Source organism: Micropterus dolomieu, linkage group LG16, assembly GCF_021292245.1.
Source record: "Micropterus dolomieu isolate WLL.071019.BEF.003 ecotype Adirondacks linkage group LG16, ASM2129224v1, whole genome shotgun sequence".
Classification (NCBI taxonomy): domain Eukaryota; kingdom Metazoa; phylum Chordata; class Actinopteri; order Centrarchiformes; family Centrarchidae; genus Micropterus; species Micropterus dolomieu.
In genome coordinates, this window is record NC_060165.1 from 20,720,670 (window position 1) to 20,735,531 (window position 14,862).

At 39.0% G+C, this 14,862-nt stretch overlaps 1 protein-coding gene across 4 annotated transcripts in view; it reads right to left on the reverse strand.

Moving 5' to 3' along the window:
- Positions 1-14,862, reverse strand: part of sfmbt2 (Scm like with four mbt domains 2) — a 56,523-nt gene that overhangs the window by 38,661 nt on the left and 3,000 nt on the right. For all 4 annotated transcript variants that reach the window (XM_046072271.1, XM_046072272.1, XM_046072268.1 and 1 more), the window contains exons 2-4: positions 10,431-10,607; positions 8,860-8,954; positions 1,897-2,137 (exon numbers count right to left, since the gene is read on the reverse strand). In XM_046072271.1, the coding sequence (XP_045928227.1) occupies positions 1,897-2,137; positions 8,860-8,954; positions 10,431-10,521 (427 nt within the window). In that variant the 5' untranslated portion in view covers positions 10,522-10,607. The remainder of the gene's footprint in view (positions 1-1,896; positions 2,138-8,859; positions 8,955-10,430; positions 10,608-14,862) is intronic.

Below are 14,862 nucleotides of genomic sequence, written 5' to 3' on the forward strand. Positions count from 1 at the left end.
ATTTTAGGGACGATAAATCAAGACACTTAACAGATTGGTCCATTATCTAATTAATCATTACTTGCAGCCCTTTTTCAGCCATATCGTGTTTATACAAAGCAAAACAGGCAAAAGAAAAAGCTAATTCACTGCAGTGTTGAAAGCAAAGTCAATGTTATAGACTGCTAGATAGACAGACTGAGATGTGAATAAAGCAACTTGTGAATACAGACATTTTATAAACCAGCGGCTACTACAAAAGTCAAAAAGAGGAAGCTGGTGAAAAGGACATATGGAGCTGGTGTGAGGGCGAGGACACCGGAGTCAGGTGGAAACATATCCAGGTCGTCTCCACAACAACGGAGGCACATGCTATCCATCAACAGGGAGGTGTCGAGAAAAATAAATGATCTGAACGAGGCTGGGGAGGGTGAGTCATCTATCTGAGGGCGAGAAGGCCCGGTGCAGGTGGAAATGTCTCTGCTGTAAACGCTTCAGCAAAGTTGTGATGCTGTGAGAGGGGACGTTAGGAAGAACGGCTGCTGAAGAAGTTAAGGACGTCGCTTTAGTTGGAAAAAGTTGAGATCAGGCGTAGAAGAAGCTCTCAGAGGCTAGAGATGGACTGTTTTTAGAAAAGAGGCAACCCGTCTAATATATTTAACCTGGCTGAGGCTGAATGCCTCTAACTGAAAGTTATGGCGAGCGTCTGATGTGTCAGTTATAGACAGTTGAGCCGCCTTGACAATCAAAGTACATTGAGGAAAACCTGTCTTTCCGCTCAGTTTGACTTTTATGCATACAGGCTGGCATGAGAACAACTCCCATCTTTAACTTTCAAAGAATGCTTTAAATAAACAGACACTTCTGAATAAATGCAGCAAATCAGCCAATAGTTGGTAATTTGTGCCAATATGTTATATTTTTGTCCTTTTAAGCCAAAGATATTAAAGTTTTCAGTCACATTTATGTAAATTCAGGATGGGAAAATGACTATATAACAAAAGCTGTACTCACAATCGCACGGAGATAGAATAAATATTAGTACGCTCTTCATTAATTATGATAATTGCATATCACGTGGCACAAATGTATTAATATTTGTGTATGATCATTGAAAGACAAAATAAAGTTAAGGCTCATCTTTTTTCATTTTTACAGATTTTTTTATGCTTGAAAAAGACAAAGTTGTTTTAAGAGACTTCCCTGGTGACCAAGAAGTTACGGTGCCAAACATGAACATCTCCCAGTTTGAGTTTGGCCAGGGACCTCTGCATGTCATTATCCTTCCTCATATTTTATGCTTTATGCACTCTTGTTCACAGTAAACATTTTCCTCCGGCAACAAGGGCAGCTCGGAAAATTGTCAACTTCCAGGGAGAAAATGCAAATTGAGCAGCGAATTATATGACAGAATCCCTCTAATAAAATAAATACAATAACTGGTTATACACAAGCATTGTTTTCTTGCCTGTTTTTACCTTTAATGTTAAATATATAAACATGAAAGCTGAAAATAATGACCCTGTAGTAAACTATACTAAATCTCTGTACCCGCAATTGATTTCACATCTGTAGATTATCATGTTATCACAATACAAAAAGCACCGTGTCTCATAATAAGGTAGTAACATTAGTTCATGTGTTATTACTATTTTATTATTTCTATTAAAATATAATGAACAGTAATGTATAAACACCTTAACAGTGGCTGTTTACCCGTTGGTTCCTTACCCAATGTATTCATGATGAAGGCTTTATTTTTATAGCAGTAAAAATGTGCGTTGGTCAGAGAGGGACCTCCTTCATATCTGAGATATAAGATATGTCGTGTGACATCCTGATATCTGAATTTGCTAATATTGATACCACTGGCATGTCTGAATAGATTAATGTGTGTATCAAAGTGTTTCTTTCTACCTTCAGGGGGCATGAGGGTCTTGTTGTTCTGGGTGCACCAGCCCACCGGGTGCAGATCGGCTGTCATGACATCACACCAGAAGTCGGCCTTGCGGTCCTCGCCGTAGCCGCTGAAGCGCAGCAGCAGCAGCTGGCCACATGTGGTGATGATGGTGGCCACCCAGTACGTGTCCGGGTTGCTCTTATTGGCCACTTCCAGCTTCATACCTGGCTGGAAGCTGCTCTGCAGGCTGATCTCCACCTGAGGGGGGCAGGTCAAAGGTGAACCAGGGAGGATGTTTATGGACAGACTGGGTGACAAGTTAGATGTTTGACTTTGTTTCTCTTTCAGATAAGTTTGGCAAAAGTTGGGGTTTGTTTACAGCATGTCTGACTGTGTGACCGCCCATGTTCCTGTCTCTGTGGACTTCTATTACTGGTGCTACGTCCACATGCAGAGCTCAGGATCAAGTTATCATCAGAACCAATAGGAATGGCTAAACTATGGAAATCTGACCCAAAAAAATAACTTCTATTAAAGCACTTTAAAACTTCAAATCTCTTTCTTGATATAAATTATTCATGACTAAATAAGGAATGATCAAAGTTAAAGTTCACAAACAAATATCCTTAGGTTGTATTTATTAACAGTAACAAATTTAAACTACTTCGTCAGGACTGTGCGGCTGTGGCTTTTACCAGACCTGATTAACAGTGTCCTCCTGGCACAGAAGCAAACAACCACACACAAGTGTCATCTTTGTCCAAATCAGAAACACGAATACAGAAAATCTCTCATGCAAATAAACCAAAACTGTTCTAACCTTGGCAGAACACTGTGTGTTCATCAAGAACACGCAAAGGAAAAAAGCTGAGAAAACAGGTTTTCAAGGACTGTTTTAGTCGGAGCTGTTTTGATTTTGTTACTAAGAAGTTGAGGAAGGACAGACTTTAAATATAGTAGTAATTTTAACTGACTAACTTAACACCGTGACATTGCTGTATAGGGCAATATTTTGGACATGACTATGGTGTTCTTCATTAATGTTTTAGGATGAAAGGGGAACTTCACTAATTTAACACTTAAAGATCAGTTTATGGGAAGTAGTACAGGCCGTGTAGTACTTCCCACGAGCTGACCTTTGTTTACAGGATCCTGTGGCTCAGGTGGAGCTTCGTAAAGCCAGAGAAAACAACACTGATGATGTCATCAGAGTCAGTTTGTCTTGAGCTTGAGATTTCAAAGTAATAATAGAACGTCTGTGTTACAAAATGAGGGCATGGAGGCACGAGTGTCTAACAAAAAGATGCCATTGAGTTGCATTTTGGGAACAGTAGGATCCAGTATTTTCGACCCCTACTTCTTATTCTCTGCGGTTTCCATTTAGATTATTTTTCCTCAGCTTTACAGAAATGCAAAGCTAAATTAGTGGACCATCCCTTCTTTAATTCCACAAAACTAGAACAGTTAAGAAATCTTCGGTCACATTACTGAAAGTTAGTCTATTGCACCATTAGTGTTGAAACAATTAGTTGATCACCAAACAATTCTGATAATAGTTTAATTATATGAGTAACTTATTGCCAAACCTTTGCTCTCAAATGTATGTATTTGCTGCTTTTCACATATATAATTGTAAACTGATTCTTTTTTGGTTTTGGACTGTTAGCTTGATAAAAGAAGCATTTTGGAGGGCGTCCCTTTGGGCTCAGGGAAACTTTGATGAGTATTTTCTTATATTGTCTTCTGATATTTAACAGAATTACCCATTAATTAATTAATTAAAGAAGTGAATTAATAGATTAACTGATAATGAAAATAATTGGAAATTGTGGCCCTAAACATGATAACCAAACTCCCAAATTATAATATCTAGTCTCATATCACAATATTTCAATGAGAGTTAGTTAGTTCAATGACAGCAGGTATACAGATATAACAGCAGGTGAGTTATTTTGACGAGCACGTATTAACAGAAAAACAGGTACAGGTAAGGTTTAGCTAATAACCAAGTACACTTAATGAACATTGTGACTCTAAAAACAGCCCAATACAAGACATTTGCACTAAACAACAGCCTTTCAGTTTGATCTTGTGCAGAGAAAGTGATAAATCTGTACAACAGTGAATGCAGCACAGCATAATGCGTTTCCACCACAGCCGCAGGCTACTATACAACTCTTGAGAACACTACAAGCCCAACAGGATGTTCACATTCAAACACACACACTCACAAGTGAATGGAAAAAGCCAACATCTTAGAAATAAACACAATACAAATGGCCCCGTGACTTCCTGCTACAACAATGCAAACGTGCTGTATCACTCTGGTTGGCTTATGTAAGAGAGCTATGGGCAGCCTCGGCAGCAAACACTGGCTCTGTGTGTGTGTGTGTGTGTGTGTGTTTGTGTGTGTGTGTATGTGTAGAGGCCCAAGAGAAATCACTGTTTCAATTTGTCCAGGCAGCGAGAGAGAGCGAGAGAGAGAGAGAGAGAGAGAGAGAGAGATGAGGGCTGCACTTTACTCAATCACATTTTTCTGGGGAATTCATGGTCTATTTCCCAGTGACTCAATCCACTTACTAACAAGGCAATTTAGCTTCCCAAGAGACCTCAGCAGCTCAAATCACCACACAGACAGTTTGTCCGACATCGGGGCTTGCTCATAAATCCACATATTCTAATCTTGCCCTTATTACACTCATCGCTCCGAGTGATGTAAGGAGCTGAAACACAGACACACTTCTTTAAATCTTAAATTACCAGCAGGCACGTCTCCACCTTTGCAGACCATCCTGCCGGCAGCCCGAGTGCTTGTGAGCCTCAGCGGAGCAGACAGCTGTTCCGTCGGTCAAACACAGAGTCAGCTGAGGTGGATAAAGACCTCGCATCCAGGATCAACTGCGCTCGCCCATCTGGCCCTCTACTGTGATGTAACATGCAAAGCCTTGTAATTGTTTGGTAACTGGATGAGTTTGAGGGGGATTGCAAGCTAAATTACGTCAAGTGTATGCGGACATGTCAGGAACTTTTATAATTGTATGCTAAAACGCCATGAAAGTCTCTAGGTTTCCAATCTTTTGCGTCACTTCAAGAACAGGAAAAGCAGAAGTTACCATAGATGTTGAAACTGATTTGACATTCAGATGTTACTCAGAATGGATCAACCTCAGTAATTAAGGATTGTTTACACATAAACAGCAGGGCTCTACAATATTTGAGTAATATTAATGATTGATGTGTGAACACAGTGAAATCCTGAAAACTGGCACGAGTAAACAGAGCTGTTATAAAAAGGCACTGCAGCAGTTCATTAACACTTAAAGCTGTTCTGTGTACACAAAGTGAACCAAGATGATGCTTTACTTCATTCAATCAATCAAACTTAATTCATACATCACCTTTCATACAGGTTAGACTTGCTTGACAGGTGACTGACAAGCTAATAATAAGACCACTATAAACAGTAAACAGTGACAAATGCTCAAGAAAAAACAGTCAACCCACTCCAGTTGTGGCAGAGAAACAAACAACTCTTCAAGATACTGCAAAACAATACTTTACTTGATATCTTGTTGCTGAGTCTTTTCTACAAACAAACATTATTTTATTCCGCAAAAGTCAAAATTCCCAAATGCACTGCTGTGTAACATTTCGTTTAATCCCTGTAAAATCCAGTTTCCCTTAAAAATAATCTTACTCCACACTGTCTGACATATTTTTTTGCGTGTTCCAAACCTTCATTTAAGATATATGAGCTTTAACTCATCAAATACACACATTTCTCCAAATTTACATATTTGGCCACTTTGGAAGTGTTGGAATCTCAAATACAATTTGTAATAAAGCTCTGAGTTTAATCATTGTTTATAATAACTGGCCCACTGAGCAGCAGCAAGACGACAAGATATTCAGATTTTTAGTCATATGGGTCAAGCTCCAAAAACTCCTACCCCTTCCCTTAAACCTTCCAAAACTGTAAAGTGCCTTTCATTAATCTGTAAAGTGCCTTTCATTAATCACTCCCTGACTGATAAACACCCACCTATTTCAAACTCCACGCACCCCGTTTGCAGTGCAGGCGTTTTGTTAAACATTTGTACTCTACAAACCCAAGCTGGAATAACTCAAATCATGTTATACTTGAGTAAGAGACACTGTTTTCACAAGTTTATTAATTTATGTCAACTGACTTTGACATAAAATTGGTTGTGTTCCCCTTAAAAAACAACAGTATAATAACTTTGCTGAATAGTGTGTGGAATTACAAAAAACAACAACTTTTAAATGAGGAAATATAATAACAAAACTAAAATGCCCACTTTTTGTACTTTATGGTTTGACTGGTGCTAAAAAGATACTACTTTACCACTTAACTTTGTTGTTTTCTGTACATTTAGCATGAAAAGTAGGAACAAAATGAGTCAAATTCACATCTGGCCATAGTTAATATATTCAATCCACTTTAGCTTTGCCTTGGAAAGTAAATTCATCATCATTTGGCCCCCCCAGCACTTCTGCTGAGCTTAGCATTAGCATGAGTAACAACGACATTTACTGGAAAAAACAATTAGTTGATTCAGTTTTATTTTTGGAAAACTCTTTTAATTCCGTTTCTCTGTACCCACATGTCTTGTTCACACACAACAGCTATCAGTTCAATCAAATCAGATACTGCATAGGAACTAAAAACAAGTGAAGATACAGAGATAGATCCCTACCAGGCTGCAGCAGCAGCAGCAGCAGGCAGAGATTAAGCAGGTGAGTTTGACATGTTAAACAGGCCGCCCAGTTGGTGATGGCAACATGCAGCTCAACTGACCTTTCAGCTGACCTGGACTATGATTGTCTGTCTGAACTACCTCAGCAGGCTGTGCTTCAGTTCCCTTTGGTATCAGATATGAGTTTCAGCCTAGTGAATCAGAGCAAAACCCAGCTGGCCTGCAGTCATTGCCAAAAAAGTACCTTTTGCCTTACATGCCACATCTTGACTCTCCATAAGCGTTTTCCACAATCTGTGTTGCATCAATCCTGATCATGTAGATTACATTTTAAACAAGGTGTGCCTAATTTCTCTTAAATCTGATGATTCAGTTTTCTAGGGAACTTTAACTGTTAGCTGTGTCCTGACTCAGATATCAGGAGATAAATCTCAGACCCCCGACAGAACAGACATGGCTAACACATACTGTAATTTTCCACTTTTCTACACAGACTTTGGTGCGATTCTGCATCACAATTGATGATTTTAAACACTTTTGGGCACTTTGTATTGACCAAATAAATGAATCATTGAGAGCTGTAATTAAAAATTAGCAAAATTAGCCATTGAAGTTTTTGTTACACATGAAGAGTTTGGTCTCATGTAGGGTTGTGGCTACCACTGAGGACATGTCCTTTGTTTTTTGTTTTTTTAGCAAAGTGGGGGGTGTTTCTATAAAGAAATTTGAGGCTGAATCTAGTAATTCAGGAACTACTGTGGTATTTTCCCACCTGGATTCAGTTTTAATCTTCCTAGCAGTGTGGAGAGGGCTTTAAAACATCTTTTCAACTTTCATGTTGGGATAATAAATAAAATGAAAATGCTTAAAGAGGTTATGCTTTTTGGCTTTTCCCCTCTCCTTTATTGTGTGATACAGTACATCTATTTTGTGCATGTAATAGGTTTGCAAAGTGAAAAAGCCCAAAGTCCACCCCAAAGAGAGTTCCCATCTCCCACAGAAAACACTGCTCTGAACTACCTGAAAACAACTCGATTGTAGTCCAGCTTTTACTCCTGTAAACTATCTGCACCACTTTGTAACACGTATCATAATGTTCCCCAGCAGCTAGCAAGCCCTCAAAAACACAAGTAGAGAAACACACTGAGCTGCAGCACACACAGTGACGTCTCCCTCCCCACCTACATTAGAGACCGGTGCACAATTAAAACGTTACGTATGAAATATGCATTTGTTACAAATTAATAACTTACCACTCTGCTCCAGACTAGGTTGCAAAGCTGGTTTTGGTTGTTCTGCCTGTGTTTCGGGATCAGAACATGTGCGACTGAACTGAAGCCACGTTACCGGCTGAAGCAGCTTTGTATTAGACCACACTACCTTGCTTGTCAAGATCCACCCTACTCTGCTTTTGATTGTTTAGTAGTCCTTACTTAGGTACTGTGCATGTGTGTTTCCCAGCAAAGATCTTATAGAAGTGAGATGCCGCCCTCGGTAGCTAAAAAGTTAAACATACAGGGTGGAAAGAGGCGCTGCAGCAATGTGCAGTATGACAAACAAAATTTAAAATGAAACCATGTAAACCTATTCTGGTACAACTCTTAGATAAAATTATGAACCTGAAAATTTGCATAATATGACCTCTTTAATTCTGCAGAATTTTTCTATTAATTTCCAAATAAGTTCCCTGGAAAGAGTTTCATAATATAACGGACACAGTCTTGTGACAGTTATCTTAGTTGAGTTGACTTTATAAGAGGTTGTTGATGTTCATAATGATTTCAACCATATCACCCAGCCCAATTTGAGAGCATGGAAACAGGAGAGACTGGAGATGAAGAAATTAAAATATGTGCCTCAGAAAGTAATTTACTAGGCTTTTGCTTCACTATAAGATTCACATTTTGCATTTCTGTCACTATTAATTTTGTGAAAATTTCTAAAATTACCTTCCTGAAAAGCAAACATTAAACAATGTGGATCTTACTTGTATCCATTGTATAGCTTTCTTTTGTGCTCCAGTAATTACCCTCAATTGTGTTTTCAAAAATTGAAAAAGTCGTTAAACAACTTGTGCGTCATAAGGGAACAAAGCCAATGAGGGCACTTGAACAGCATTAGCACGGTGATGCCAAGGCCTGGCTCTCTCCAATATGTCGTTAAAGGATTTCTGCATATGGTACTTATCTATGAGGCTGTATTTAAAGGATCACTGAGGGATGGGATTAAAGTGCGAGGTGAAGATCATACGCAGTCACTCACATGTTTGAAGGTGGTGTGAGGGGCGGCGTTAGCCCCCGTCTCCTCCATGTACTCCTCCCAGTTAAACTCTGCCTCTTCTTCCATGAAATCTGCATCTGAATAAACAAACGTCATCACCCGTCAGTCATCAGCAATAAAAACAGCCGCCTTGTCTTGAGGCTAAACATGCAATTTATTTATGGAGACGTAATTAAATACACTGCGTTGATGCTTTGTAAATGCAGCTGATCTTGCCAAAACACACCAGGAAATTATCTGGAGTACGTGTTTGTGTGCACAGCATGTTGCAGTATTATGTCATGGAATTATTGTTTGTCCTGAAGGTGAGAATTGTTCACTTTGCCGGTGAGAAACTGATACATTTGAGGTCTGAGGACTGAACCTGCTCTGTCTAATGAGAGGGGACGGTAGGAAGCTGATGTTTTGATGGATTGTAAAGTCTGCCAGCTTCTTCTCATACACACACACACTTGTTAACAAACACCAAATGACACATTTTGTGTCAAAAATCACACTGTTTCTTCTCAGAATCAAACCACAGTCTCACACTCACACTGCTAGAATCAGCACAATTTGCCTTTTCACTTAAAGAATGATTAATTAACTTAAGTTTTTACTAAATTTGACACCCATTATGAGACCATGAGCTTCCTAGCTAGAGTAGATAGCAATAGTTACAGCGTTTGCCACAGGTCTGATGGTACTGACTGAAACTCAAGCAACAATTCACAATTCCATATGTGGAAATTCTCCTGCCAGCTTGCAATCACATACTGTACAGAAATAAAGAAATAAAACTGTCTCCTGTCTATGTCTTAACACTAAATTCTAAAAAAAAAAAAAACAGGTCTCACGTGGAGATCACAGCTAACTCACTGGCTTCCTGTTTTTCTGTAATTGTGCATGATGGGAACTGTAGTGCCAAAACTCAAAACAGCCCATATGAAAGTAAAAAAAAACACTTTTTAAACTTTTTTCCTGCTTTTCATTTTACACTGTCAAAAATATTTGACAGAACTAAAGCTCAGAATGTCGCATCATCATGGCCGCTATATCTCTGGAGAACTGAAGTGCAACACACATTGGCACTGTCACGCAGCATGACCCCCATTAATCAATGCCTGCAACAAACTCTGAGCACGTCATACAGACAAACAGAAGAAGTAGTCAGTTGCTGGGATGTGCTGATCCACAGAGTGAATGTAATAAAAATCCTGACTGTCTGGACAAGACTGGAGACTCGAGTCGAGTCGACGCTGGGGTTTTGGCCAGTAGCATATCCCGACTCCCAACTACGGGTGCAGGTGTTCTGGTGTGTAACAGATACACTGCCAGTGTGTGTTTTCTTGACACTCTCTTCTGTCTATTCATATATAGATATTTGCTGGGTGTTAAAAAACATTTGAAGAAATCCAAACCTTTTCTATTTGTCTTTCATAAAAATGTACCATTAACATGCATGCCAAATAATGTCATTTGTCAGTAATCTATGTCTACCATACCAATCTGTCGATCTGATGATCTTCATTAAACCGCCCTGGTCACAAGATGAACCTACAGGGCCTCCTCACCTGTGTTCACCTCTTCTTCTTTCCCATTGGTCGGATAGTGTGACTTCACTGCAGTGAGGGCCAACGGCTGCTCCTGTGTGCGAGACTGCATCCTGCACCTCCACTTCCTGGTGAGCAGTAACCTTTGACCTAATGTGTGTCAGTTCTTCACTGCATCTCTCACTTTCCTTGACAGCCCTGGTACAGAAAAGATAAATTTTCACATTAACTCGAGTTACCAGATAATGTCCGCTGTTGACAAACAATCCATGGCATTTGGAGAGAAAAAGTACAATTTGGTTCCCTTACAGTAACAAAGATTGAAACTAAAGACAGTTCATAAAAGCTTTGACATTTGGCTCAAATAAACACCCGTTATTTGGTAAGAATTTCCTTGGAAAGCTAATCTGGCAGACAGGAAATGATGCACTTTGCATTTCCAGTTTCTTTAGAATAAACAACAGAAGAAGTGGGTGGATTACATGAACACCGACAGCCACTGTGGCTGAATGGGCAAAAAAAGAGAAGAATGCCAGTTCCAGAAATTTAAAATTTAAAATTTAACAAATGTCCTCAGGAAACAGCTGATTTCTGAAGTCCAGAGCAAACACACTCTGCAGCAAGAAACACTCATCAGCCAAAGCAGAGGCAAAGTTTAAGAAAAGAAACAAAACAAAACGCAACGATTTTGCAGTTTTCAACCCTCAAACTAATTTTCAGCATCATTAAAGCCGAGCAGAAAGCCTGTGATTCTGTGTAATTGCAGCCTCTGCCTCTTCAGCCTGTGTTCTGTAATATCATGTTATGCATATTGTCTGTCGGCTGCCTGTATTTGCATGCCACAGCAAAACTCCACCAGATAACCAGTCAGAGGCAAACAAAGTAGAAAAACTGGAATAACACGAGGGACTCGGCAAATTAGTGCGTGGAGAGAGAATAATACAGAACTGGGGAATAATGGGTCTGTAGCTTAATATGGAAGGTGAAAGAGGAAATATGACCGTGAATATGTATTTATACAAGAGGGACTTGAGCTGTCTAATGATGGGCTATAGTCACACAATTAAACACAATCAGTTTGACTAATGAGGTCATTAGTTAAGATTATTAATATATCAATTAGCAAATCTTTCTTTGTCAAAAATTTCCCTTGCTTTCTTTCAAGTACAATTCTTTTGTCTACAGAGCAGTTTTGGTTTGTGATTGCTCCAAATGAATCCGTTTCTGCTCCAGCCGATCAACACTAACCTAAGCCTGCTGTGTGTGTGTGTGTGTGTCCTGCAGTGCAGAGGTGAAGTTTCTTCTCTGATTGTGACAGCTTGAGCAGTTTCCCTACTTTTTTCAACAACAATTCAGAGGGTTTCTGTTTTCCCCCCCAGCACTGCAACGTTACTGTGACGCAAACATACAATGTGATCAATCAATCAATCACCTGCTGAGCTGAATCAGACAGATTGTGATCATGCATCCCATCTTGTTATCAATGTAGTTACAAAATGACTGTTTAAACAGTAAACAACATAAAGGTGCATACGTGACGCACTCTAGTTCAGGCAGGGCGGGTTGCCTCTATTACTCAAATACATGTGGAAACCCTGATATGAAACCCTGAAAGTGATTTTCTCCACTAAAATTCTCAGATTGTTTCATTGAGTAAAATCTTTCACTAAAAGATTAGTGAATTGTAAGCGGAAAGCATATTTAACAATGCTTTTCTTCTTTCCTAACCTATTCAGCTTCTCATGGCTCCTCAGGTTTATCTTGTGACCCACTAGAGCGGCCCCCAGGAGTCACTCTTTAAGAGAATTTGTGTATTATTGTTAAGTATTTTGGATGCTTTTTTTATTCAACAGCGGAGAGAAAAACGGGGAATGACATCCAACAAAAGCTGGATTGGAACTGGGGATGTTTTCATTATTGATTAATCTGCAGACCATTTTCTCGATTAAGTGATTAATCATTTGATCTACAAAATAGTCTGAAAATAGTGAATGTTATTGATGTCATCAAATGTCTTGTTTTATCCCAAAACAGTCGAAAAACTGAGGATATTCACTTTACAATGATATTAAACAGAGACAACAAGCAAATCCTCACATTGGAGATGCTGCTGCTAGAGAATCTTTGCTTAAAAGACAGCGAATCAATTAATTCATCCATCCATCCATTATAAGATAAGAAAACTTTATTGTCCATTAAATCTACCTAAAATGTAAATGTTTCTTCTGCATTCTGGCAACACAGTAAAAAGCAGAGTATAAGACAGACAAACAATACACAGATCTATAACCTTTTATCCTTAAGAGGGTCATGACTAATCACTATTCAAGTTGAACTCAGTACACTTAACCACTAGGCCACCAGATACCACAGCACTTCTTTGTTTCTGCACTTCCCTGTACTGCATCATTAAAGTTTAATAAATGAGCCTAACAAAAATGAAGACCACACATGGAAACTATTAGTCTTGGGCTTGTGTCATAATCCTACAAAGTATGTAAAGGTGCATTATAAAAAAAATAACAATTTTAATAAATAAAACTCAAGTCTTTTAAGACAAAAAATGCACAAAACACAAACAAATATCGATCTAAAACTGGCTTATATCTGAATAATCAACACAACAATACAGGAGAATAATCATCTTCACAACAACAGATTCTGTTTGTCACTTGCCTGGTGGTTGTCTTAAGTCATGCAGTCACATCACCGGTGACTCACTCGCTGACTTCTACCCACTTTCATCAACCTGGCAATTAACACAGAGGCATGCTGCCTTCACACATCGATCCTCAATCAAGCCAAAAACAACTCCAGGATCAGGTTGTAGCTCTCAACTTCAAATGGATAATTCAATATCCAAAAGAGCAGGAAATATCCTCATTCTGTGATTGGGCATGCCACCCATCCTGAGATGTTCCCAGGCAGAAAAAAAAAAAGAAATAACATGAAAAATGTGAGAATCCAATCCCTCCTCCGATGAAAATAGATCAAAGTATCCAAAAGACCCTTGAAATCCTGAGAAAACGAAAACACAGACTTCGCTCAAGATGTTGTTTGAGCTGAGTGTATTTACAGAACTGTGAGCCTACAAAGGCTGTGACAGTCTCCACAACCACCCGAGTGTGTGTACCACCACCCCCACCACACAGACCCCTGACGTCCCACAGTGGCTCCAGCAAACATCCATTGCGTAAACAACAAGCTGAGCTAATTTGGCTCACATGACGCCGTTCGCTGCCCTTCTCCTCCCTCACAGCCTGTCAGTGTTCCTTGCCTAAGTGCTCTACAATCTTCAGCAGCATTGACACATCACTGTCATCAGCATGCAGTCCTCCACACTGCTCATTCAAACTCATTAAAGTGCACTCAGACCGCGGTATCAAAAAGTACGAGGAGTATTTCACAGCAGCTCTTGAATCTGGTTTTTCCCTCAAACTTCCCCTTACGTGGCAGTTTTTTTCACATTATGTATCACATCGATGTTCTACATCTGCCTGTTCCAACAAGCTATTCAAAGACTGGGTGACAAGTTAAAACCCAACATGAAAAGAAATGATATTTTGAGACGATTAGTAAATGAATCAATCAGCCGATCAGCAGAAAAAGTTTTTTTATCAAGTACAAATGTCAAAGCATTCGATGGTTCCAGCTTCTCAAATGCAACAATTTGCTGTTTTTCTTTCCGTTTTATCATTGTAAATTTAATATTTTTAGGGTTTTTGATTATTGATCACATAAGAAAAGCATTTTTGAAGCTCTGGGAAAGTTTTGCACTATTTTCTGGCAAAAATATAAATCAACAGATAAATTAAGAATGCAAATGATGGTTAATAGCAGCCATATTGGGAGTTGTGGCCATACAGTCAGTGCAGCTCTTACATACATTTTTTTGTTTTGACTCTACACTCTTGCACATTGGATTTTAAATGGAAGAAAATAGACTATGTGTTTAAAGTGCGGACTTTCAGCTTTAATTTGAGGGTTTTAACAACCACATCAGATGAGAAGTGTAGGAGCTGTAGCCCTATCATTGTCCTCCTGTGCTGTCCAGAAACTGGAGGAAATATGTTTTTAAAAAAGGGGGCTGCTGGTCCTGCAGTGATTACTCAATACAGATGTGAACACCCTCAAAATCTTAAACTTGAAAGTTGTTTCATTTCAAATCCAATGTGCTGGATGGAGTTCAGAGTAAAAAAAACAGGAAATTCGTCATAGTTCAAATACTTATGGACTGCATTGCTCATCATTTCCCCAAAATTCACCCTGACACATTTATTTTCCTTACAAACTTTTGGATGTTCTCTGGAATTTAAAAGGCCACATATTTTACTCTTATCACATTAATATTGTTCCCTGAGGTCTTAAAGAATGTTATTATTTCAATACACAAAGCCAACCACACACATTTATGTGCACAGGCATTAAAAATATATTCTTTCTCCCAATATGG